Here is a 23,378-nt window from a genome sequence, read left to right as displayed (position 1 = left end):
TTATTGAGCATCGCCTTTTGTCCCTGAACTATTATATCCCAAACCAGGGGATGCTGAAGAAACAGCTGATAAAATGTCAGCCAGGGGTTCCTGCATGGCATGGCCAAACAGAAACTAGAATGACACACACACACCATCACCTAGAATCTGGACAGGGGACAGACTGATAACTCAGAAAGTTACAATTAAAACTATGCCAAGATGTCATTGTCCTTCTGTTGCATCAGAGCAAACAGTTCTGAGTTTGCCCAACAAATTTTGCCTCCTCACTTTTCCATGTTGACTTGTTTTCTGTGATTTGCCTGTTGTCCAACTCTCTGCTCACACAGACAATTCCTACAAGACAGACTACTTTCCCTGACCCTATTCAGAAGAAATGCCCTGGCAATGGCTAAAGTTTATATTTCATATATAGAAAATGCATCTCCCATATCCTTACAGATGTCTGTGTGACTATGCAGAACTTTTCTATTGCAGGCAAGCTTTTCTTGTGAGAAGAGCTCATCTGAAGAACAGATAACAACACTACATGCATGATGTTGATCTTGGCATCTGGTAACCAAAGAGAATTATCTGCAAAACTGAATGTATTGCATGCTTTCAGAGTCAGATGAGATGTTTTTGGGTGCCAGATCCTTCACAGATGCAAAGCGCAGGATGATGTAACAAGGAATTATTGCAATTCTCAGACCCAAATTGTACATCTCAGCACTTCTGAACCTTTGCTGGAATTCAAACGCAAATCTAAACTGTAGCTTTCACTCCTAACCTCCTACCAATAAAACACCAGATCTGAACAGCCTTGGTACATCCAGATATGCTTCATCCATCCTGACACTACAGAATTAGTGATGCTCATGGAAGAGATTTCAGAACATTTGCTCATATGTGGAACTCAAGGCTTGCCCAAAACCAACAATAACAGGTAGGCTAAAGAGCTCCAGAGCTTGAGGAGACCTGCACCTTGCTGGTGTTTGCCTGGGGCTTGAGGAGAATGGGATCCTAGGATGGCCACCAGCCAGAGTGTTTGTGAAGCCAAGCACAGGGCTGTTTGGCACAAGAGTCTCTAGAAGCCACAGCAGCTCTTGAGTTAAGTGGAACCTTCTGAGGGTCTGGGCTTACTGTCCTGTCTCTGGTAAGGGGAAGCCAGAGTGCAGCCCTGCACCTTAAGAGATCCACTGTTGAAGTAAGCAGAATTCATTTTCTCTTGGATCTTATCGAGTTAGAGCAATCCCAAATGACCTGAAATTTTTCAAATGTTGCTTTTTCTTCCTTGATTTTCAGACAGATAATGAAATTAGAAACATGATAAGACATTTCAGAAGAAGTGAACCAGCAGACAGAACAAACTAAAAACTTCTTTCTTCCTCTGCACTAGTGGAATTTGGCTCACGAGTCATTACATATGCAAATATATATACTCAAAATTTGCATACACAGTGCCATCCTTCCATTCATAGCCATGGCAATCTTGAATTCTGGTGGCCAGTTTGATTTTGAGTTGTCTTATTGTGCATAAAATCTCAGAAAGTATCAGAGAATGATACATGCACTTTTGTGTATGTAGACACCAGCATGCAATCCCAAAAGTCTGTGTCTGCATGACCTGTGGATGTCTGCATGTTTGACCAGCTTGCAAGAGTCTCTGCAATCAACATCCATGCTTACCTTACCTATAAGCCTACAGTTTGAATTGCAAGAATATTTAGGATTTTGTGAAAGCTCAGGGAAAGCACTGCTGGTACAATCATGTGTATCTCATTTCCAGCATGCAAAATCTTCTATCTGCAATGGCCCACCCAGTAGCCCACAGGCAAACACTATAAAAAATTTAGTATGTTTTGCAATTCCCATTAATTATTTTGCAGCATTTTCTTTGAAAACACAATTCTATTTTTCATATCCATATGCCCAGACAGCACAAAGGATTTTTAAAAATGCCCATAGTTTAGTTACATTTCACTTTAGTCTAGAAATGCAGCGAGCTCATGTTTAGTTTTTATCAATCAAGGGGATAGCAAATTTCCAACAAAGATCATACTTGAAAGGAAATGAACAAAATAATTCAAAATACTTGTTTAAAAAGTTACAAAATATGACAGCATTAATGGCACTTATAGCTATAAGCACTTAAAAGATTACCACAATATTTTTTTCCTAAATTTCTTTTTTTTCTTTTTTTCTGTTTTTTTTTTCTGAGACTATGACAGCAGCTTATGTCTAAACCAAACCCAGTAAAAGGGAGCAGAGAGCCCTGAGATTCTATGGTAGCCCTGGCCCTCATTTGAATCACGTATATGCTTTTATGACTATTTTTAAAAATTTAGATTCAGCTAGAGAACAGCAGTTTGCTGACATGCAAAAGCTACAGCTTCCCTTCTGTCCTTATAGTCTTACAGCATTAAAATAGAAGGGGCTTTTTCAGTGGTGGAAAGTGTGAATAAGAAATTTTTTAAAAAAAAAGTTGGCCCACTGTTTTATACTTTTAGCCAAATATCATTAAATTGATGTTTCTCTTCTTTTAAACAACATAACATGAGACGAATTTTCTTCATATGCACTCTCTTGCTGTGACTTTACACTGAATTTTCCTACATGAGAAAAAAAATCCATTTGTTTCTTTTCTTTTTTTTGTTGTTTTGTTTTTTTTTCATTGCTTAAGATAAATACCCACAGAGTTTTTTTGGTTTATTTTTTTCTTTTTCTTTTTTTTTTTGTTTTTTTAATGAAAAGAGCAATCCAACCCTTACTTATGTCAATGTTGATTTTCCAACCAGCACCCAGCTGCTAGCTGTGTCCACGGACATTCTTTTGGCATTTAGAAAGGTAATGCATCTGACTCCAGTATAGGGGGAAAAAAATCTAGCTTGGATCACGTGCCAAAATGTAAACTAAGCCTTACTGAAAGTTTCTAGTTCACTCCAATCATTTCTCCTCTTTTTAATCACCAGGGGAAGGCTTTATGGATGCATATTCCATTACAAAGATACACTGTGTTTCATCCCTTTCAGAGGCCCTGCTTGCATAGCTGCCCTTTGTCTAATATCACACCATGGTAGGAGCCCTCTGGTGATACTGCTGTGGTCCATTCCCTTCCTTTGTGTCTTGCCCTGGTAATCTTATACAGGCTGAAATTTCCATGTGCGTAGCTCTCTTTTGCCATTCTGCAGTGCTGTGTTCCTGATTTGTTTTGGCAGAGCAAGCTTGAGTCTTTATGGCACAGTGAAATATTCTTGGATGCTATATAATTCAGACTGAATAAGGAGTCTGTATAAGGCACGTGTCTCAATATATATGTATATAAAAACACCAACATTGTTAATTCAAGTCAAGCATCTTTTACATTTAACTTCTGTCTTAAAGTAACACTTTGTTTTTATGCTTCCTTTCTTTGGCTTCACTGGGAATCACTCCATTTTCCAGGTCTGAGTGCTGCTGGATACAGTTGGTCAGAACTGCAGTGCTAGAAGTGTTCTTGGAATTACACATCTTCTCTGTCTCCTCTTCCTTTTTTTCTTCATCCAAGGAATAGTTTCTGAAGGTCTCATAAATTTTATGCATATCCTCAGGCATGGTCTTTTTGAGGTCTTTGTTTTTCCTTTTGGTCATCTTAGCAGACGATCCAAATTTGTTAATGATGTTGTCCTCAGATGCCCCCTGCCCGTGCTTGTTGAGCTTATCTGACCCTTTAAGGCGCAGGTTGTTAGGCCTGTTGTTGATGCTTTCCTGAGAGGAGGCTTTGAAGCGTCCTGTTTCCAAGGTAGCAAAGACAGAGCGCTTCTCTGGAGAGAGCATGTCCAAGGAGTGGGCTCGCTGCTCCAGGCCCAGGCGCCTGCGCTCCATGCTCCGGATGGTGGCTGCCCGTTGAAGCTTGTCATGGATCTCCACGCTGAGCCGCCTCCGTGTCTCTCTGAACTCAGCCGTCACGTTTGCTTTCCACTCTGCTGCGTGGGCTTTTATTTCTCCAACCTTCACAACATGAAGAGAAATTAATTTAAAAAAAAAAAAATACAAATCTTTCCTGTAGAACAGTAACACAAGCACTTTCTTCTGTGGCATGAAACTGGGGAGAGGTCCTATCTCCACTGCATCCATCTGGACCCAAACTTCAGTAGCAAAGGGCTTATGCTGGGCAAACTCTAAACATACCAACTGATGGCTTTTGTGACATAGAACTCATCTGCGTGTGTCACTTTGCCACTCCGCACATTTTATAGCTGTGTTACCTGGTGGGACAGGTTCATGCTAATCCATCCTTGATTAAGAACAAAATTCCTGATTCATAACGTCAGCAGTAGATGCTCAAGAGTGGGCAAAGTTAATCACATATAGTTAAACCACTACACTTCAGAACAGCACAACCAGTGCAGCAGTGCAGGAATGTGTTTTCCTGTATTGCTCATGGATGCAGATGTTTAATCCCACTGAAGGTTCTGTTCAGAGCCACAGAGTCACAGAGTCACAGAGCAGTTAATGTTTAATACCCATTAGCTAATTTCAAGTGGCCCTCTGACTTCTCCAGTCTAGGGTTCATTTTCAGGGACAAATGTAGCTGTCTTTAATGGAGATTTCCACTGCACAATTGTCCAAATACCAGACTGTCAAGCCATCTGGAGGAGTTTTCAACACACATTCTGTATGGGCACTATAAGCATATCCTTGAATGTCCTACTGTCTTTGTCTGTTTTACTCCTTTGCACTGGAGGCTGGAATAATGCTAAGAATAAAACACTAAGTGATGGCTGTATTCAACAAATATGCCTTCCAAAATGAGAAAAATCAAGATAAATGACCAAGCAATATTTCAATTAAAACAGGCCTTTCTCAAAGTTCAGCTAAACAGATTCAGGAGTACAGTGTCTGCAGGAGCCCACCATGGTCAATGGTTTGCTTGTGCTGCTGCAGCCTGAACTCAGGTTTCTGCACCCAATAACCCACAAGGAGTCATCTTTTTTTTCTGCAGGCCAGATGTACAGGTGTCCATTTAGCACTGTGGCAGAAGGTATCTTGCATCTCTGTGGGAGACCAGATTCCTCGCTGTAGATGCCTGATGATCAATGGAACAGCCACACTCTCTGCAGTCCCCTTTATTAATGGAGATGCATGAGGGATGCAGCAGGCCTTGGGTGATGCAGATGACTTCAAAAATTAGAAACAGCACTACGCCCTTGCCAAATTTTGCCTGCTATTTGGTTAACCCTGCCAGGTAAACTTTGCTAGTAAAACACTGTTTCCTTAAAATTTGAAATTCTATTACTAACATCTTCCACCACAGGCTTCAGCTCTAGAGTCTTGGCAATTGCCTTTCTATTTTCCACACTTATTTGAGTGTGGAAAATATCCCCACTGAAATAAGTATGGAAAATAGAAAGAGCAAAATAGAAAACTAAGAAATAGAGAAGTATCCTTTTTGAATCAGGGAGGACATGTTCTGAGTGAATTTAGTCATGCTGTCCTTGATGCTGACTACTCAATTTCTTCAACATTTAAAAACAGAGTACACAGTAAGGAACCTAAATCTAAACTTCTATTCAGAACCATATTGTCTGGCATAGGAAAAGACAGGAAATTCTCCTAATTTTTAAGGAGAAGACACTGACATTTTTAGTACAATTTCATAGCTAGTTTCAGAGTAAAGGCTTGCATCTCATTCCATAATTGCAATCCTACTGATGTGTTCTGTGTATTTTTGAGTAGTGATAGAGATGTAACAACCTTGTTTGCTTCTGTTGCTTTTTCTCCTCCTTTGTGAAAGAGCTAAAGATCAGAGCTAACTGTATACCAAGGGCAGACAGTGAAGTAAACCACAGGGCATATTGAGCAATGGTCATACAGAGCAGCATCCTTATTTAGACAAGCAGGAATCAGGCACTTAAATCTCCCTCACCACTGAGAAATTACTGATCATACCTCTTCTTGTGTCTTCTTGGACAGGACTCTTAACCAGTCTCCAATCATACTCAGAACGGCAGCAAAGTAGGCAAGGCCAACAAGAATCCAGAACCACACTAAGGGTTTATACCACTCCATGTATTTGATGTCAGCATTTCCTCCTGAAATAAGCATATAATTATGCTTACAAATCATGAGGTGCCAAAATCATTACAAAATATCTTCAATTCTGAAAAATGCCTAAAAGTATTTCCTAACTCTTGTCAACAGCACTGTAGTTCTGATAATAAGACAAAAAGCCTGTCAGATGGGAGGAACCCAGTCTGTTTTAATTTAAGTCTTCAAAATTACCTATTGTTCTACTGCTATGTGACCTGTCAGAGCACTCAGTAAATACCTTCCTTTGTACTGCTCATACGCTGAAGCAGCTCTGATAGTACTTGCAACAGCACAAACACCTGTCCAAGAAAAAAGTTTAATACAGCTAGTCTTCCTTATTCTGAACTGTCTGCAGCCTCATTGTTAAGAAAATTTATAGATCAACCCCTTTAAGTTATAGAGTTTCAAGACTTTTTGGGTTTAGCTCCAGGATTGAGAGATCTGTGTGCAGAAAAAAGAAATGTAGCTTTGTCTTCCAAATCAGGGTATCTGACAGGAAGCCAACCATGCAGTAGCCCTGAAAATAAGGCTGTACAATCTTGGGTGTCATTCAGAGGGATGCATTCTTTAGCTAGTGACTTCATAGGAGATATGGATCAAACCAAGCAACAAATATACTACACTGCTCTTCATGTAAGTCTCTAGATGAGCTTGCAAAACGAGAAGTGAGATATTTGGCAAACCTGATGGACTATGAAGACCCCCAAATAAGTGTGGTAGCAGCCAGGTCGCTGCCTATTACAGAGTAAAATACAGAAATTTTTGCAAAAGAAAGCAACCACAGTTTCGAGACGTGCACTGCTAGAATGAGCCAGTGAGAGGCAGGCACAGCCCTGAGTGGGAGTGAGCAGGAAAGAGTCTGCAGAGCCCCATGGGCACCACCCCATCCCTCAGTGCAAGTGAACATCACCTTGGTGGTACCTGTGCAAATCCCTGCCCGAAGAGCAAGCCTACCAGGAGACTCAGGCAGAGATCTGCACATTTCCTGGACTCCAGCCTTGGTTAGAAAGAGCTAGACACCTATACCTCTGTACAGCTGCAGAGAGATTTTAGGGTTTTTCCCTGTTAAAATCACCAGACGACACAGTTCAGCATTTTCTCTTTTGCTTTCACAATCTGAGACATTTCTATGACTCTTTAATTTTATCAAGATTCAATATGAGTGTAGTTACAGTGTTTGAACACCCCCATGGAAGGTCAGACATTTGAGACTTGGCAGGGACCCAGACACTGGTTTTGATGTTAATCTCTCCCCATAGACTGCTTGAATCACACTCCTTTTTTCCAGTCTTTAAGAGTCTGAAACAATGGGAGGTAGGGACTGCTGTTGCTATGGTACAAGAAGCCTCTTCTGATCATACATGTCCCTGAGGAAGCTCACTAGGAAATGGATTGTCTGGATCTATCTTGCACAATAATCAGGTGACTGAGAAAGTATGAGACCACTTTTTTCAGCCTATCAGATACTGTGTTTTTTCAGGCTCCATGCACAATTTTATTTCCAACCGTAGTACAAAAACCTCCCAGTTTCCCAAGAACTGGGATTTGTTCTTGGTGGAATAAACCAGCATAGCTTCATGATGCTGTTTTAACCATTAAGATGTAGTATTTTTGATTTGCTGTTGAAGGAACAGAGATACTGAGAGATTAGTGTGGCAGAAAACAAAAGGGGCAGAAAATCTCTCTCAAAACCAGCAATAAACCCCAAATCTCCTGGTGATCACCTGCCTTAAACTCTTATCATGAAAATGCCTCTGAAGTTTTCTTATTCAGAGTCTTCCATATGATTTTTGAAAAAACCTGCTTGTTAGTAGCCACCCAGCTGTGGATTATATTCTCCTAATCATGTGCATATAGAACAATTTAATATTCAGAGCTTTTTTATTATCACATTATTAAACAATACTGAAATGTTGTATTATCAAGAAAAATATTGTAAATTATTTTTATTTCACACTGTGGTACCTCAAAGAATATCAGTGAATTCCTCTAAGTGGTTAAAATGGACAAAGCTCACACAATCACTTCTGTAACTGAATGGTCCTAAAACTTTCTTTTTTATATCTGGGTCTTTCTTTGTTCAGTGACTTTTTTTTTTCTCAATAATTCATGTCTTCTATGCCAGTATGTCATAAAAAGGAGGATTAGAGTATTCTCTACAAAAAAGACTTGTCTACTGTTCTTCAGCAAAGAAAATTTTGTAGTTTTATTTGATGTTTTTAACTCATTCTGTTTATAGAGACTAAGAAGCACAATATCACTGTTTTTAACACAGGCAACTTAATACCCTTAATTAGGACCACTAACAGGAATGAGAAGTAGAGGTCATGCACTGATGGGGAAAAATTCACTATTTTGACCACCTTTTTTGTTAGCAGAGCAGTTGTGTGGAAAAAAAAATGTCTCTTTCATCTCTCCAGCCAACTATCTCAATTCTCTCTTTGGAAATTGTATATGGGTAGATATTTATAGTTCCTGCTCATACTGTATTAATCTTGGAGAGTCTTCCCCAAGCACTGAGATACATACCCCATTAGTCCTTCTTTCCTACAAGAGTTTTCCTTTACAGGGCAACTGCAATGTCAAAATTTCTGCCAAGGTTAGCAAACAGAATGCAGGTTTTGAAATGCTGCAGCTCCTGTAGTAGCAGCCCACAACTGCATCTGACCAGAGAATTCTACAGACCTATGGCCGAGTTGTCCTTTGTAAAAGCGTCCTTCATTCATCATTTGGGCTACTTGCTTCTGCAGTCAGCCTCAGATTGAGCCCTAATGGACTAATACAGATCTTTAATTCAATGGGAAAGTAATTTTACTTTTGCATAATTCATTGCATGATAAAGGATAATCAGGACCTTCCAGGCTCCTGTTATCTACATTGCTGAAGACTCACAATCTACAAATGGCAAGGCGCCTGGACCTTAAATCAGCCTGGTGTTATACTGCACAGTAATCCCAACAGAAACACCTGGCATCACTTAATTGGAATATAACACATTGTGAAGAGCCTCCTCTCTATACCAGAAAACAAATTCTAAGAGCCAAGGCCCTTGTGCACAGTATCTTGGCTCAAAGCTGCTCACCTGCTACAAAGTCACCGAAGCCAACAGTGGTCAAAGTGACAACTACAAAGTAAATGGACTCCAAGGCTGTCCATCCCTCGATGTACTTGAAGATAAATGCAGGAATGGTGACAAAGACGATGCAGCCTGCCAGGATGAAAACGATGGTGGAGATCACCCGGATCTTTGTTTGACTCACTTGTTTATTCTAGAAAAAGGAAATAACAGGGAAAAAATGTTTGAGTGGATTTCTGGAACTGTATTCTTTGTGAATGACGACTGATTATGCTGGTGTCACCTGGTATGTCTCTTTCTACCTTTTGTGAGCTTGTTGGATGGAATACAACCCTCTCTCCCTGTTAGTGAGAGTCCTGTCCAGGTGCCCATGTGTGGCCCCACTTTAACATGATTCCCATTTTCTATGCACTAGGAAGTGACTAATCTACCACAGCCACCACCTGGAAAAATATTCCTGAGCTTCAGAAAGGCATCAATATGCTCCATATCAGGTTCAATGTGTAAGAAAAAGTGCACATTCACACCTCCATACAAGTATGTGTACACCCACATTGCCTCAACAGCACCAAGCATTCAACAAACAGGACCAAGATTAAAATGGAAATAAACCCCTTTTCCCTCACTGAAAAGGTGCAATTTTATGTAGAAATAACTCATGCTTTGGGTTTTCTAGACTCAGGATTTCCAGCTTTCATTCACAAATATGAAGGTTAAATCTCCTTTTCAAAAATAGAAAGCTGTATTATTGGTTTACTCCAGAAAGAAAGGATTTATGTCAAATACCAAACAGCCTGGGATAAAATTACCTATGTAAATCCACAATGGAAAGCTCTTGAACAAAGAGTATGTGTTACTGGCTTCTGTAAACTGAATTCAAATATAGTCAGTGTAATTGTAATATTTTACACTCCCAAATCATATAAATTCCCAATTTATTTAATATATACTTAGATTTTGTTTCTATTAATATTGATGAAAGACTGGATTAACACAATTGATTCTGGCAGATTTATTTCAGATTTTCCCTACTGTGAATAAACTCAGCACCCAATAAAGTTTCATGAGAAACCTGTAAATTACTAGAAACCTTACTGTGGATTAATTTCAGTGGCTGTGTAAATTCTCTGTTTATCCTGGAAAAGCAATGTGGAGGTCACTGTAAGTCATATTTCCAAATTAGTTTTCCAAATCAAGCATCTCAACCCAAGAATGAGATCTCATTTCAGATTAAGGAATTGCCTTAGACAGGAAATAAGATCTCAGAAGTTATCTTTGTAATATATAGAAGGGATATTGCCTGAACTGGTTAATATATAACCAGCTTGTGAGCAATACTGTGCTTCCCCTAAAAGAGAAGCATTTCTTTTAGAGATGCAGTGCCAGACCCTCGTTAAGGGTCTCTGATCTGGGATGCATTCAGAACCAGGTAGCATAAATATGTCATATTTCACAGATTCTTTTAGTTCTAAAACTGTTTAAGATGATCCCTACACTTCATATTTTATTTGTGTGTGTGTTTATTTTCTGTGTCTGGATGAATAGAAATAGTTCAATAAGATTAGTAATATAATGCCAAATATAAGACATGGAAGAAACTGCCAAGTACCAAGGGGAAAAGCAACACAAAAATATCTGAATTCAACACAAAATCTGAATTCATTCCTTATTGCCTCTTTTTCCAAAGAGCCATTCTGAGTATTTTGCTAAAATAACAAAGGACAATCTATCTTCTTTAAGAGGTATGGACACACATTCACAATGGCAGGATTTCAGACTTTTTCAATGAGTAGTGAAAGGAAAAGAACAGATCACATGGATGTTACATAGTGTCCTACAATGGCATCCCTGCCTTTTTTCAATGAGAATAAGAATTTAACTGAATTGATGTTTAATTTTTAGTTTGACCAAGGCAACTTCTTTACTTCTACTACATGCTTCAGTTTCCTTGTATATAAACATGAAATGTCAGAAATCTTGCCTTATGGAAGTTAGGAGACAAGTGCCTCTTGGGCATCCTTGAACAAAAAGCAATTTGGAGCTGCATCAAAGTTATGTACAGTAATTCTTCCTCCAGTCCCCACACAGAAAAAATTAAATTGCATTTCAGTATGTGTCAGAATTGTCTCATGAGAGAGACAGGGTCGAAAAGAATGCCCTTCAAATCAGTAACAAATATTCAGGACATCCCCTTGTCCATGAGCGATAAACTCAGCCAAAGGTTTTTGGTTTTTTTTAAGTAAAAATGGTAACAATGTTAATGAAAGGATCTGTAAAAGGCCTGACTCATGGTTATTGTGCAGCTTTGTCACTCACACAAAAGCAGAGCAGCTGAGGGTACAAATGAAGGCAGAAAGCAATAGTGAATCAGGCACAGCATTTTTAGAGCTGCTGAAAAGAGCACAAAAGCAGGACTCAGAAAAAGAATTATTTAATGAACAATAACACATGAAATGCAGTACTGACATGAAAAGAAGGGTCTTTTTACAGTTAGGCATCCATTCAGAGGAAATTCAGAGTAGGGTCTAACTGCTACGGATGAAAAAAATGCTAAGGCATAATTGTACTTATTAATGAAATATGTACATTGTAATAATGACATACTACAAAAATGTAATCCACTGCAGTGTTACACCAAGTCACCAAGTCATTATTATAATAAATAAATAAATAAATGATCACATTATATTACACTAAAGGTTGAGAAGTCTGAATAAATTCATACAAATTTCTTTTTTAAACAGTATTTTCAGCGTGGAGACAAACATTGTCAAATAGCTGAGCAACTTCTGTCAGGCTACGAAATCATCTGAACCCATTTTGTGGCATGAATACAGAATTTTCTACGGGTGTCAAAAAGAAATAATAGCAAACCTCTTCCTCCAGAAAACGTAGCTAATTCTATATCTGTTTAAGTAAAATTAAAAAGCCTTTAAAAGAGACGTTTTCCACTCTTTTTTTTAAGTTTGTTTACCAACAAGTTCTTTCCACAGTGATGAAGCAGATACTTTGTAAGACATTCTTCAAATATAAATAAATTAGTGCTGGCTAATGAGACCAATTAAATCCACCTAGAACTAATCTGGAAAACATCAAAAAAGTAATCTAAGAATCTAAGAACTGAGAGTTTTCTGGGTACCCATCAGGGTCATTCTCATTTTCCACTGACAGTGCTGATTTTATTCTTGAGGTGGCTAGGTGCTAAACTGGCAACATTACTGATGTTAACTTGCTTACATGAATTCAAACAACCTACTGTCCACCTGCTCTAGTGCCAAGAGGAATAAGGACAGACAGAGCAATGAAAATACCCTTATCAGTGGAATTTAGTTCTTATCCATCTTTTCTATCAATAACTACAGCTTCGCTTTTTCCTAATTTTGTGTTATATATACAGGGGTTTTAGTGGTTTTGGTCTTACCTAATAATTTCAGGAGTTAAAATAATCCTTGAGGTATTTACTTTCTTTTTTCTCTCTCTGGCCCAATAGATCAAAGCCACTGTAGTGGATTATTTTATGTTTTCTGCTTTCTTCAGGTGAATCAACTGAGGTACAATTTTTCTGACCTGATGGTTGGCACTAAAAGCACCTAACAATGATTTTAAGTTTGCAAACTGAGACCACACGGTTGATATATATTTCTATGAAAGAGAAGCAGGAGTCATTAGGTAGGGGATCAAAAGAAGCTACAGTCATTTATCAGACTAGACTAAATGCTAATATATGGAACATGTATATTTCCATGAGCAGCATATTTCACATAAGCTTGTTCCAAGATTCTGTAGTGTCACCTCTCATTTCATAGAAAGCTCCCCCAGTATACAGTACTACTAAACCAAAAATAGCACTGGAACACTTGTTGCTTCACAGTGAGCTCAGATGTTTTTTCCATCTTCCAAACTTTTCCTTTTCTGAATTCCTGACAAATCTCCCCAAGGCTCCAGGCAAGCTGGCTACCTTTTTTTGTTAGATGACCAATGGCATATTTGTAGAGATAATGTAATATACCTTTATGGAAAATTCTCCTCATGTCTCCAAAAGGCTCTGTATTTTGGAGCAGAGAAAACACATTTCAAACAAAACACACTTCTTTAGTATTTCTTTAGTTCCCTTCACTTACTCTTAACTTTGTGCCCTTCCCCATGCTGCCAACTATTCTCAGAACAGATTGTCTCTGCCCATGCATTAATTAAACAGCTTGTCTTCTAAATCACTTTCTCTAGACCAAAATATTTTAACACTAGGAATGACAGTCTTTGTACCAAAGCCATAAACCAGAATATCACATATATCAGCTCACGAACATTTGATATGTCCTTATCAAAATATGTTTGCAAAGCTAGTGTGGATGGTGCAGGCAGTCACAGTTCACACTGCTTGTCTTTCAGCTCAGCCAAATGCAAGCCAGTCCTGGTCCAGAGCCTGGCACACTCAGTAAGGTGTGATGCCCTTCTCAACAGGCTGTATGGAAAGACTGGCACAGCACTGGTTTGGTCATCATGATTTGGTCACATCAACCTCTTTGCTGCCTGTAACAGTCACTGTGGATTTCATTGTAACTTGTCTGAGCTCCTTCACGTTCAAAATGAGACTGAAACTAAATGTATTTTAAATATCACTGACTTGGACATAACACCTAAGAAAAATATAACAATATTTTGTTCTTCTCTGTTCTCTGACACAGCTGGATCCTGTCAGCTCTAACAAACCCACCTCAGGGCACTGCTGAGCCACTGAGATGACATGGTGGCACCATGGGAAAGTGTGTTTAAGAAAGGGCAGGAATGCTGGACAGGCAGAAGACAAGGGAATAGAGGAAAGAACAAGGGAATAACAATGTCAGGTGAGTGGAAGCTTCTCTGTGGAAACACAAGTACTGCAGGGTCTGCAGCCCATGGAGGACCAGCAAAGGAACAGAAGAAAAGAGTTAAGAACAGCAGAGAAACCACTGTATTCTGACTCAACCCCTGTGCCATTTGCAGCTGCACCAGGGGGACTGAGGGTGACCCACAGTAACAACCTGGATGGAGGAGAGGTGTCTGGAGTGAAGTTGAGCTTGAAAAATGGGGAAGAAACACATTTTGAGTGTTTGTGGGGATTTTGTTTCCAAACACTCAACTCAGTAATTAATTTTTTATGCTAATTGTCAATAAATTACTTTAAAGTTCACCAGTCAAGTTTGTTTTGCCTGTAAGAGTACATGGTAAGTGATTTTGCTGTCTTTATTTTGACCCATGAGGTTATTTAGAGAACATTTTATTGTTCTTCCCATGTTCTCTCCATCATTGCAGGTGAGTGAGCAAACAGCTGTGTGAGTGTTTGCTGCCAGCCAGGACCTGCTCACCACATCAGTGAAGAAGACAACACTCCTTGAAAACAAGCATCAGAATTATAATATATATTAAAATATAGATGACATTTCAGACACCTCCATGGGTTATGAAAAAGGGGTTCTACTAGATATGGGCTTCCTCTACGCTCTAACTTCAGTGCCTCAGTGTTATTTTAGTTCTCATGTTTTATAAAGAATGATGCTATGGCTGCACAAGAAGGTGCAGAATCCATCCTCTGCTTTTTAACTGTAGTCAGCAGCAGAGGAGAGACAGATATTAAAAGCTGTAAGCAGTCACATTTATTACTAAGCTTGGGAGGCACAATCCTGAACTCTTATCAGACGCAGGTCAGAGTAAAGAAGGATTTATTTTATTTTTAACATCATTTTTCCCCATAAAACCACATTTCTGTGGGGTGTTTGTCTAGACCCAGATGGAATATGCAACAAGCTTCTCACAGAGCAGCAGCTTTCTCTAATGTCATTTTTGTAAATCTCTGTGCATGGATCTTGCTGCAGTCATAATATGAGCACTGTGTCATGAAAATACAGAAACACTGGCTCAGACATTTTCTAGGCTTGATATACCCTTTTCCAATCTTCCTCTCACTAGAAAGCACATAGAGGGATTTCTGATATGGACCCACTAATTTCTGCATGTTGCTTATTGCAAAAATAAAAATTACAATCCTAAAGCTCTGTTATGCTGAGCTCTATCCAGCCCAAGGGAAAAAAAAAAAAAAAAAGAAGCAAAAAAACCAAATTGAATAAGAGCAATACATGTATACATATGCTTTTTTCAAACACTGGAGCAGAACAACAGAGGTTGATGGCATTGACTTCAGCAATTTTAGAGGCCGAATTTGTAATGTGTTTCTTCTCCCTTCCCTCCTTCAACTCACATCTGAGTTACACCTATACTCCCCCACCCAGAGAGTGCAAAAATGGGTTAATAACAATTGTTCCACATAGCTTCCCTGTACCTGAATGGATCTGATCTTGCCATTCCTGGTATACACCATCAAAGACCAGAGGATAAGAACAAAATTAGCAAAATGTCTGCTACCCTTAAGTTGCTTTACTTCAAGTGGAATAGCTGTAAGCTTCACTAACTAAATTAAATACCCAATTAGAGGGCCTAAAATATCAAAATCTGGGATCCATAGATTTTCTAATTGATTTTTTAGTACTAGCTTACTATCTTAGGTCTGTGCAGAAAAAGATACTTTTCTGCAGCTCAGGTATAATGGAGGGGATAAACGATCCAAAGAATAAACCCAGCAGATTCAAGACAGTGGTTTAACCTAAAACAGGATTCAGAGACAAATTTGGCTCTGGTCGATGAGGAGTCACCACCTGTAATGAAGTCACAACCCTCACCATCAAGCCTACAAGCACCCCTATTTTAACCCTGCTCAGGGAAATGTGACTCTTAGAAGGACCTTTAAGGTATAACAGGCAAAAGGACAGATCATGACCTGAGATTGTTAACATGCATTTGTTCTGGGTTTGTAAATCACCTTTCTAATCACTGATTTTTTATATTTCTTTGTTTCTTTTTTTTTTTTTTTTTTTTTTTTTTTTTTTGGTGGAAATGACTCAGCCAATTGTTGGGCTGAGATCTGAACCCTGAACTTTCATGTCATAAACCTTGTATAATTTTGGAATAATACTGTGAATGTGCAACAGTAGGTTGAATTTCACACCCTGTCCTGACAGCTCTGTTCAGAGACAGGATGCCAGCAGATGGCAGATAGATCACTGCATCAGACAGTTACTCTGTGGAACTTATGTGAATATAATTTTTTTGTAATTTTACCTTTTTCTTTACAGAAAATTGCAGTGAATAACACTGTATTAAAAAAAAAAGAAAATATGAAGTATTAATATGCTCAGTGGGTTTTTAGTAGCTGATGTAATAACACACTGATGCTGCCTAGTAATGCAATGTGATTAAACAAAATAAAAGAGATTGTCTTGAATAGAGCAAATCCATGAACAGAGGGGAGACTATGAAAAAAGACTGCATTTTTAAGTGCTCCTCCTATACACAGTTACTGTCTTATATTAAGTTTCTTTCCCAGATTCTGTTTTCCATTCACTTTCAGGGAAGGCATTTGTACAAACAATTCCTGTCACTTTTGCAGTAAGAGATCAAAGAAGCCAAAAATCTTTAAAGAGAACTTGAATCTTTAAGTGAAAGAGTAGCTAGAGTTGATCAGATGTATTCAGAAAGAATACAGTTTAGAATACCTTTCCTAAACAATAAAGTTTAGGAAAGGTAGAGCTTTGACAGGTGCTAAAAGAAATCTTTCCACCACCTCAATGGGACTACCCTTACTGCTATGCCAGCCCCACCCCTATCTGCCAATTAAAAACTACTTTTCCTAGGACAGTTCCAAGGTTCGGTGATGTGTACTGTTATCTTTCAGAAAAATATTAATTGTAGATCACTTTCATAGCATGTCTCTGAAAACTAGAGCAAAACATGTTCTCTGAGCTGAAAACCTGAAAGTCAAGTAGCAGATGTGTCTGTTCCAACGGGTCCCTGGCTCAGTGAAGCACAAGTTGCCTACAGAGGCATTGCCTTTCTGCACAAAGCAGTGTATTTTCAGTGGTGCAGCCTTGCCACCACTCATGTCTCTGGCTGCTTGCTCACATCCCGGTATTGCAATTCACAGTCTACCAGCTGTGCTGCCAGACCTGTCCTCTGTGTCCTGCTGGAAACCAGAGTGAAAGCAGCAACCAAGCTCAGGAACTGCTCACAGTGGCCTCACCTCAAAAGCCAGAAAATCCTGGAGTGCTCACAGAAACTCATTGTGCCCAGGCTGAATTCCTGCATCTGTATTAAACTGCAAGATAAGGGAAGATCATCCAGGTAATGCTAAACCCATCTACTTCTGGTGAGAATCTAAACACTCGTTCAAGGTTTCAAAAAAGACTGTCTGAATTAGCCTATATTTAACTCATGATAATGGCAGCTGCTGTGTTCTGTAACAGTGTACTCTGCCTATGGAGTGCCTTCTATCTTTAGATGCTTGCAGACACTATTTGTACAGAGCATGCCAAGAGAATGGGGCTTTGTTCTACTGTTTATTATAGAAACATACATACATGAGGGAACTTATGAATAACCTGTGAAAGATAAAAATACTACTTTTATGGCATTATGTCACCTTAAAATGCATGTTTCATTTCTGTTGTGTCTGGCCTTGTACATATTCATTTTCTGGGGAATCATACTTGTATGCATGTAAAAACAGATTGGGACCCAGGTTCTGCCCTAGATTATTGAACATGGAACATACAGGAATAACCAGGAGCTGAGAAGACAGGGCTTTTGTGGGGGAAGCTTTAGTTTACATCTCTGACCTGGTTGATGCTTATTTACTTGTACCAAATATAATCATTCCAATAGGACAGATGGCATAAACTATTCAATGCATGGTGTTTGGGATAGCATCATCCTGCCAGTGCCTCCGCTTCCTAAAATGGCACATGAGTATTTCTATTTTTTACAAAGCATTGTTTTGCAATGAAATACCTCCAGCCCTACCTACTCATAAATGAGTAGCTGTTTTCCTGGCTAGTTACACATTGAAATAATGGTAACATTTTGGATTAGAAGATGAGTGGTGGCATGTGCCCAGCTCCTCTGCTGAAATATTCTGTCAATACTGTTGGGTAGTGTGTACGTGATAAGAGCAGATCTCTTTCTCACTTTATGTAGTTCAAATTGTTCTTAAAATTCCCACAGAATGCATGGGCTAATTACTGCAGTAGCTAAATGTGGGATTCCTAGGGTCTAATTTGTGGTGTTAATTAAGGTAGGGTTGGTGGGACTCTCTGCTTAGGTCATGTCAGAGGCAGCAGAAGTGCACTAGCACAAGTCCTCTGGGAGGAATCCTCCTTTCATCTTTCCAGATATGCTGAGGAATGCCAGAGGCAAGTTGTCCCTAGTGTAGCATGGGCTCCATGCTCACAGATGGAGCAAGAAACCTGTTAGGGAAATGCTTTGGGTGAAAGGACTGCAGTGACAACAGAAAATTCTTCCTCTCCTTCCCACATGCTGATGTGTGCATATCACATCTTGCCTAGCTTCCAAAATGATCCTAGCCACAGTGCAAGATCAAGTTGCCCTCAAGTCCCTTTGACCTGTACAGGCAATGACAAAGTTGCAAGGATTTCCAGAACTCTCGCTTGCCCTGACACCAGCCCTGCAACACTCCTAAGAGTGAAGGGCATAAACAGAGGCAACTGGATACATACAGAAGCAGAGTGCTGAGGCATATGAACATGGAAATTTGATGCATTATACATGTGCTAAGTTTCTTCCCTTTCTTTCCACAAGATGCTGGACTGTCCCAAATTGCCTGTGAGGACAAATAATACAGGTACCTAGTTTGTACTCTCTCTAGAGCACTGATGCACCCAGTGACTTCTCAGCTACCTCCAGAAGATTTGTCAGGCACACCACCCATTTTATTATGTTTTTCAGTGTCTTTTTAGCCTATGTTTGTTCCTTTTAGTTTCTTGGTAACTACTCTCCTAATTTTTATGTCCTCTCTTTACAGGTGGTAACAGGTTGTTTTACACCCACAAACATGCTGAATTTCAGTTCATTACAGAGATGGTTACAGAATAAGAAACAAAAGTTACACATTGAATTAAAATTTGCTCAGTGCTCAGCATTAAATCAAGAACTGTTACTCGAGGCTTCATCTGATTAGGTACAAACATTTATGAAGCCTAACATTGTAAATATAATGTGATAATAAATTACACAGTTAGCAAAATTATAATGATTATTATATTCTGCATATGCCAAATGTTAAATAGTCACCTAAAGTGAAACCACTGGTATTAAGACTATTTACTAAGATGCTTGTAAATTCTAAACTCTATCAGAAATATTTCAAATAGCTGAAACTCATTAGTAAGCGTAACGAAGGAAATTATATATAACCCTGTTCACCAAATCACAAAATAATAGATGTAATGGAATGTAATGGATTTCTGACAATCAAAATAAAAGGAATAAACACACATCTTGGCTAAACAAGAGGACCACAATCTCTAAATTCCTTTGGAAGCTCACAAAATACCAAGGAGGAAAACAAATACTTTGGATGGCTATAAGCAATAAGCAACAACATTGACTCAAGAAAATGAAGGAATACTTTGAATACCAAAAGAACTCACATTATGTGCCAAATGGCTATATTCTGTATGAAACATTAGTATCAGCATTCATCTGTGAATCTTAAAATACTTCAGGTATGTATTGTGCTTTAGCAGGAAGGCTGGACTAAATGATCTCAAGACATCCCTTCCAGCCCCAGTTATTCTGTGATTCTCTGATTATTTTAATCATAAACTATTCTACCAGCAGTTTAATGGTCTTGCCCATGTCACTCAGAAATACAACACTCAGCTGACAATTAATCAAAGATTTTCTGACTCTCAATCCATATCATGACTTCAATATTGTAATTTTTCTTGAGCAGAAGCAGTCTGGAATGTTCAGAGATTCCACTGAAGTGAAGAAGGTGTAATAAAAAGGTAGGCAAAAAATAAATTAGGGATCTTAGTCATGTTTTCACCAAATTGAACTGAGACACTTTTCAATAAGTTTGTTTTCATTAAATGAAAATATAAGCCTTTGAAGTGCTCTCCAGCCAGGCAGGTACATGCTTACTCACATATAATCACTAGTCACTTTTCTACATTTATTCTGATATAGTATTTATGTCTGGTCTGGGACACCTAAAAATCATTTAATCAAAATGGAAAGTGCTCATTCTTCAGTCTAATACTTAATTACTTCCTTCCAAAAACAGTTACAACCAATTTGCTGTCATCTGTGGGAATGTTTTAGAAATAGATGTCTATTAAACTAACCAGCTTGGGCAGCTTCTAATCCACTCCATCCCTGGAAAGACTTACCTTCAGTTATGCCACTTCCAAGGGAAGTATCACACAGGTCACCTCTAGAACTTCTGCCTCAAAGAGAGAATCCCTGAAGTGAACCATTAGCAAGTTAGCAAAACAGCATTTGCCAGGTCTGTGGCACTGCTTGCGAAAGAACTGCTTACAGCAATTCAGACTCAAAAACAGAGGGTACTGGCAACATAAAGGGAAATTACACATGAGGAGGTCTACACAAAAATGTAGGGTAAGATGTCTTCCTAGTAGGCAGGGCAGAGAATGATCATGCTTTCAGCCAGTGGAATTACAGCAGTTTTTGTAGTAGAGCTGCAGATCTACACCAACACATCTGTCACCCTGCACTGAAGGTGTATCACTCAGCCATCTCTTTTCCCAGGTTCACATTCACAAGAGCAACCCTGCTTTCCTGCTTTTCTTTCAGGCTGTATCAGTAACACAGTCAGGACCTACTCCACATCCCTATTCCTTCGGGGAACCATTACCTTCTCTCCATTTTCAGTGAATAGATGTACATTTCTAAAGCAACTTGAGGTGTTTTGAAGACTATTTTACAATTCCTTGTAAGGAAACTAACATAGGAGACATATTCCCCAGAAATACCCTCAATAAGGAAATTCAAAGTCTAACCTATAACCCCTGCATCATCATCTAGAGAAGTCTGCTTCTCTCCACTCACTACAGAGATCCTTACAGACATTAACTATCATCTCAACATGTAAATGTTTCATGGTGTCCAACGTGTTAAAAATGCCACAGGTAATAGCAACAAAATTAAAAGCAGGCTACACAACACAAGCAAAAAACTGTCAGTGAACTTACTCTGAAAACTTTTTCCACCCTTGCAATACTCTTCCCAAAGATGGTTCCAAGTTGGTCTCCAATCCCAGCCAGCAGGAAGCCAAACAGTGGAATCCCAAATAGGGCATACAAGATGCAGAAAACCTTGCCACCAACAGTGCTTGGGGCAATCTTCCCATACCCTGAGGAGACAAACAATTGTCAGTCTCTCAGAACTTATACACAGCTTTTTAGAAAACAAACTAATCAGTTTTTAAAAATTGCTCTTCCTGCAGGCATTCCTTTGTTCCACCTATAATTCCTATTTATAGACTTTCAATGGCATGATGTCATTTCTTGGGTAAGCCACCCTCTGTTATTCCATTTTTCTTGAAGCCTCAGTTACTCATATTTTCTGTAGATTCTGTCTATCTAAAATTGCTGTTTGCTTAATTGATCTAGCTGATGCCATGGCACAAAAGTCCCTCCCTGCTGGCCTGGCACCTGCATGCCTTTGCTCCTCTTGGTCTGTGCCAATGGTTTCCTGATAGGAGTGTGATTCATCTGACAAGGTTCATTTTCAGTGGACAAAGCTCATTTTCAGTGGTTAGCTCATACTTTTCTCAACCCCTTAATCATACTGACTAGCTACACTGCAGCCTCCAAACTGTACCCGCACCATGCAAATTTACCCTTGAACTCTTTTTTCAGTAAAGCATTATGACTCCAGTAGACATGGTATTTCTGTTAAAATGTTAAAGAGAAAAAACCCCAAGAATTGTGACAGTAATATTTGCACCTTTTTATTTAAGATCAGCTATATTAATTGAAATGTCATAGAGATTTTAAATATACAGAATTACTTAAATATTAAAAATTACTACATAATCACAAATCACTGATGCAATAATGATGCCTTGAGAGGCTACCTCGAACAGAGGCTCGACAGTGTTAAAGGAATAAAGTAGGTATTTATTAAAAGGCCTTCAAAGGACACACTTTGGGCAGTACAAGAGCCCAGCCGAGGCTACACCCAAGATGGATGACGAGTCATGAATTTTCACACTTTTATAAGTTTGGGTCCATTTAGATATTGGGGTTAATTGTCCAGTTACTGCTTCAGGTTATGAAGTCCCATCCTCCCAGACTGCTCTCTTCAATTTCCCATTGTTTATACCTTTTGGACCTGAAGTTGCAATGGTATTCTTGGTTCTTGGGCTGGAAAAGGATTGTTTTGTCTGACTGAACTGTGAGAACTTGCTAACACTTTATATGAAGTTCAGAGTTACATACTAATGCAGTACAGAACCCGGAAAATATGAAAGCTAAAACTTAAGGCATCAATAAAGCATCCAGAGAGGAGGAAATCTATTAAAGTGTCAGGCCCTATTCCTGTTGGGTTGGCATCACTGGCACCGGATATATCTCACTGTCATGGGATCATCGATGAAAGAACTATGCTGACACACAATAATGCATGTCCCATAACCTACTGTCCTTTTCACAGCTGCATCCATCATCCCAGACGTCTCCTAAAATTCCAAGAAAGTCCAGGCTTCATGGGCCACTGGACTGAGGTTGACCAGCTAATCTCCTGAGTTTCTGCATGAGAGGAACCCTAACAGGCCTCTGGTGGATAAACTAAAACCATTTTCATGCCCTGACACACTATACAGACTTTATGCAGCCTATAAAAATCTCATTCATGGAGAATTTACAATAAATATGGGCAAAAATACACAGTCTTTTCAAAAAGTTATTTAAATAGCAGATGTCAATGAATATGCCTGCATGAACTATGCCTACATAGTGGCACTTATTTAATGAGTAATTTAAAAGCTTGTCACTTGGGTCTATTGAGTAAACAAATATTAAGGGGGGGTGGGGGCTTTTCTTACGTATGAATCAGAAATGTTTTCTTTCTTGCCACCCTCTGGTTTTATGCTACCATCAAAAATACATGGTAATGTAGCTTAATATAGAGGAACACAGATTGTACACTCTATACATTTCACTCTTTCCCCCTCCCTCTGACAGCAAAGAAAAGGCAGAGCCAATGGCACAGACTCTACTGTTAGAGATGATCACCACAGCAAGTCTTTAACTGCCACAAGATTTTTTTTTTGTTATTGTATTACCTGCATAAAAAGCCTACAGAATTTAGTCAGATTCTCACACTTTATGGAAGGGTT

The 23,378-nt window shown here is 39.0% G+C and overlaps 1 protein-coding gene across 1 annotated transcript in view; it reads right to left on the bottom strand.

The window, feature by feature from the left end:
* Positions 1-1,918: 1,918 nt before the first annotated feature.
* The window catches only part of KCNK10 (potassium two pore domain channel subfamily K member 10), a 29,638-nt gene continuing 8,178 nt past the window's right edge, over positions 1,919-23,378 (bottom strand). Inside the window, exons 4-7 of the mRNA XM_053945007.1 lie at positions 21,229-21,389; positions 9,134-9,320; positions 5,911-6,053; positions 1,919-3,969 (exon numbers count right to left, since the gene is read on the bottom strand). Coding sequence (XP_053800982.1) covers positions 3,358-3,969; positions 5,911-6,053; positions 9,134-9,320; positions 21,229-21,389 — 1,103 coding nt within the window. The 3' untranslated portion in view covers positions 1,919-3,357. The remainder of the gene's footprint in view (positions 3,970-5,910; positions 6,054-9,133; positions 9,321-21,228; positions 21,390-23,378) is intronic.

Source organism: Vidua chalybeata, chromosome 6 (assembly GCF_026979565.1).
Source record: "Vidua chalybeata isolate OUT-0048 chromosome 6, bVidCha1 merged haplotype, whole genome shotgun sequence".
Lineage (NCBI taxonomy): Eukaryota > Metazoa > Chordata > Aves > Passeriformes > Viduidae > Vidua > Vidua chalybeata.
Note: the sequence above shows the minus strand (reverse complement) of the source record. Positions and strands in the feature narration are given on the sequence as shown.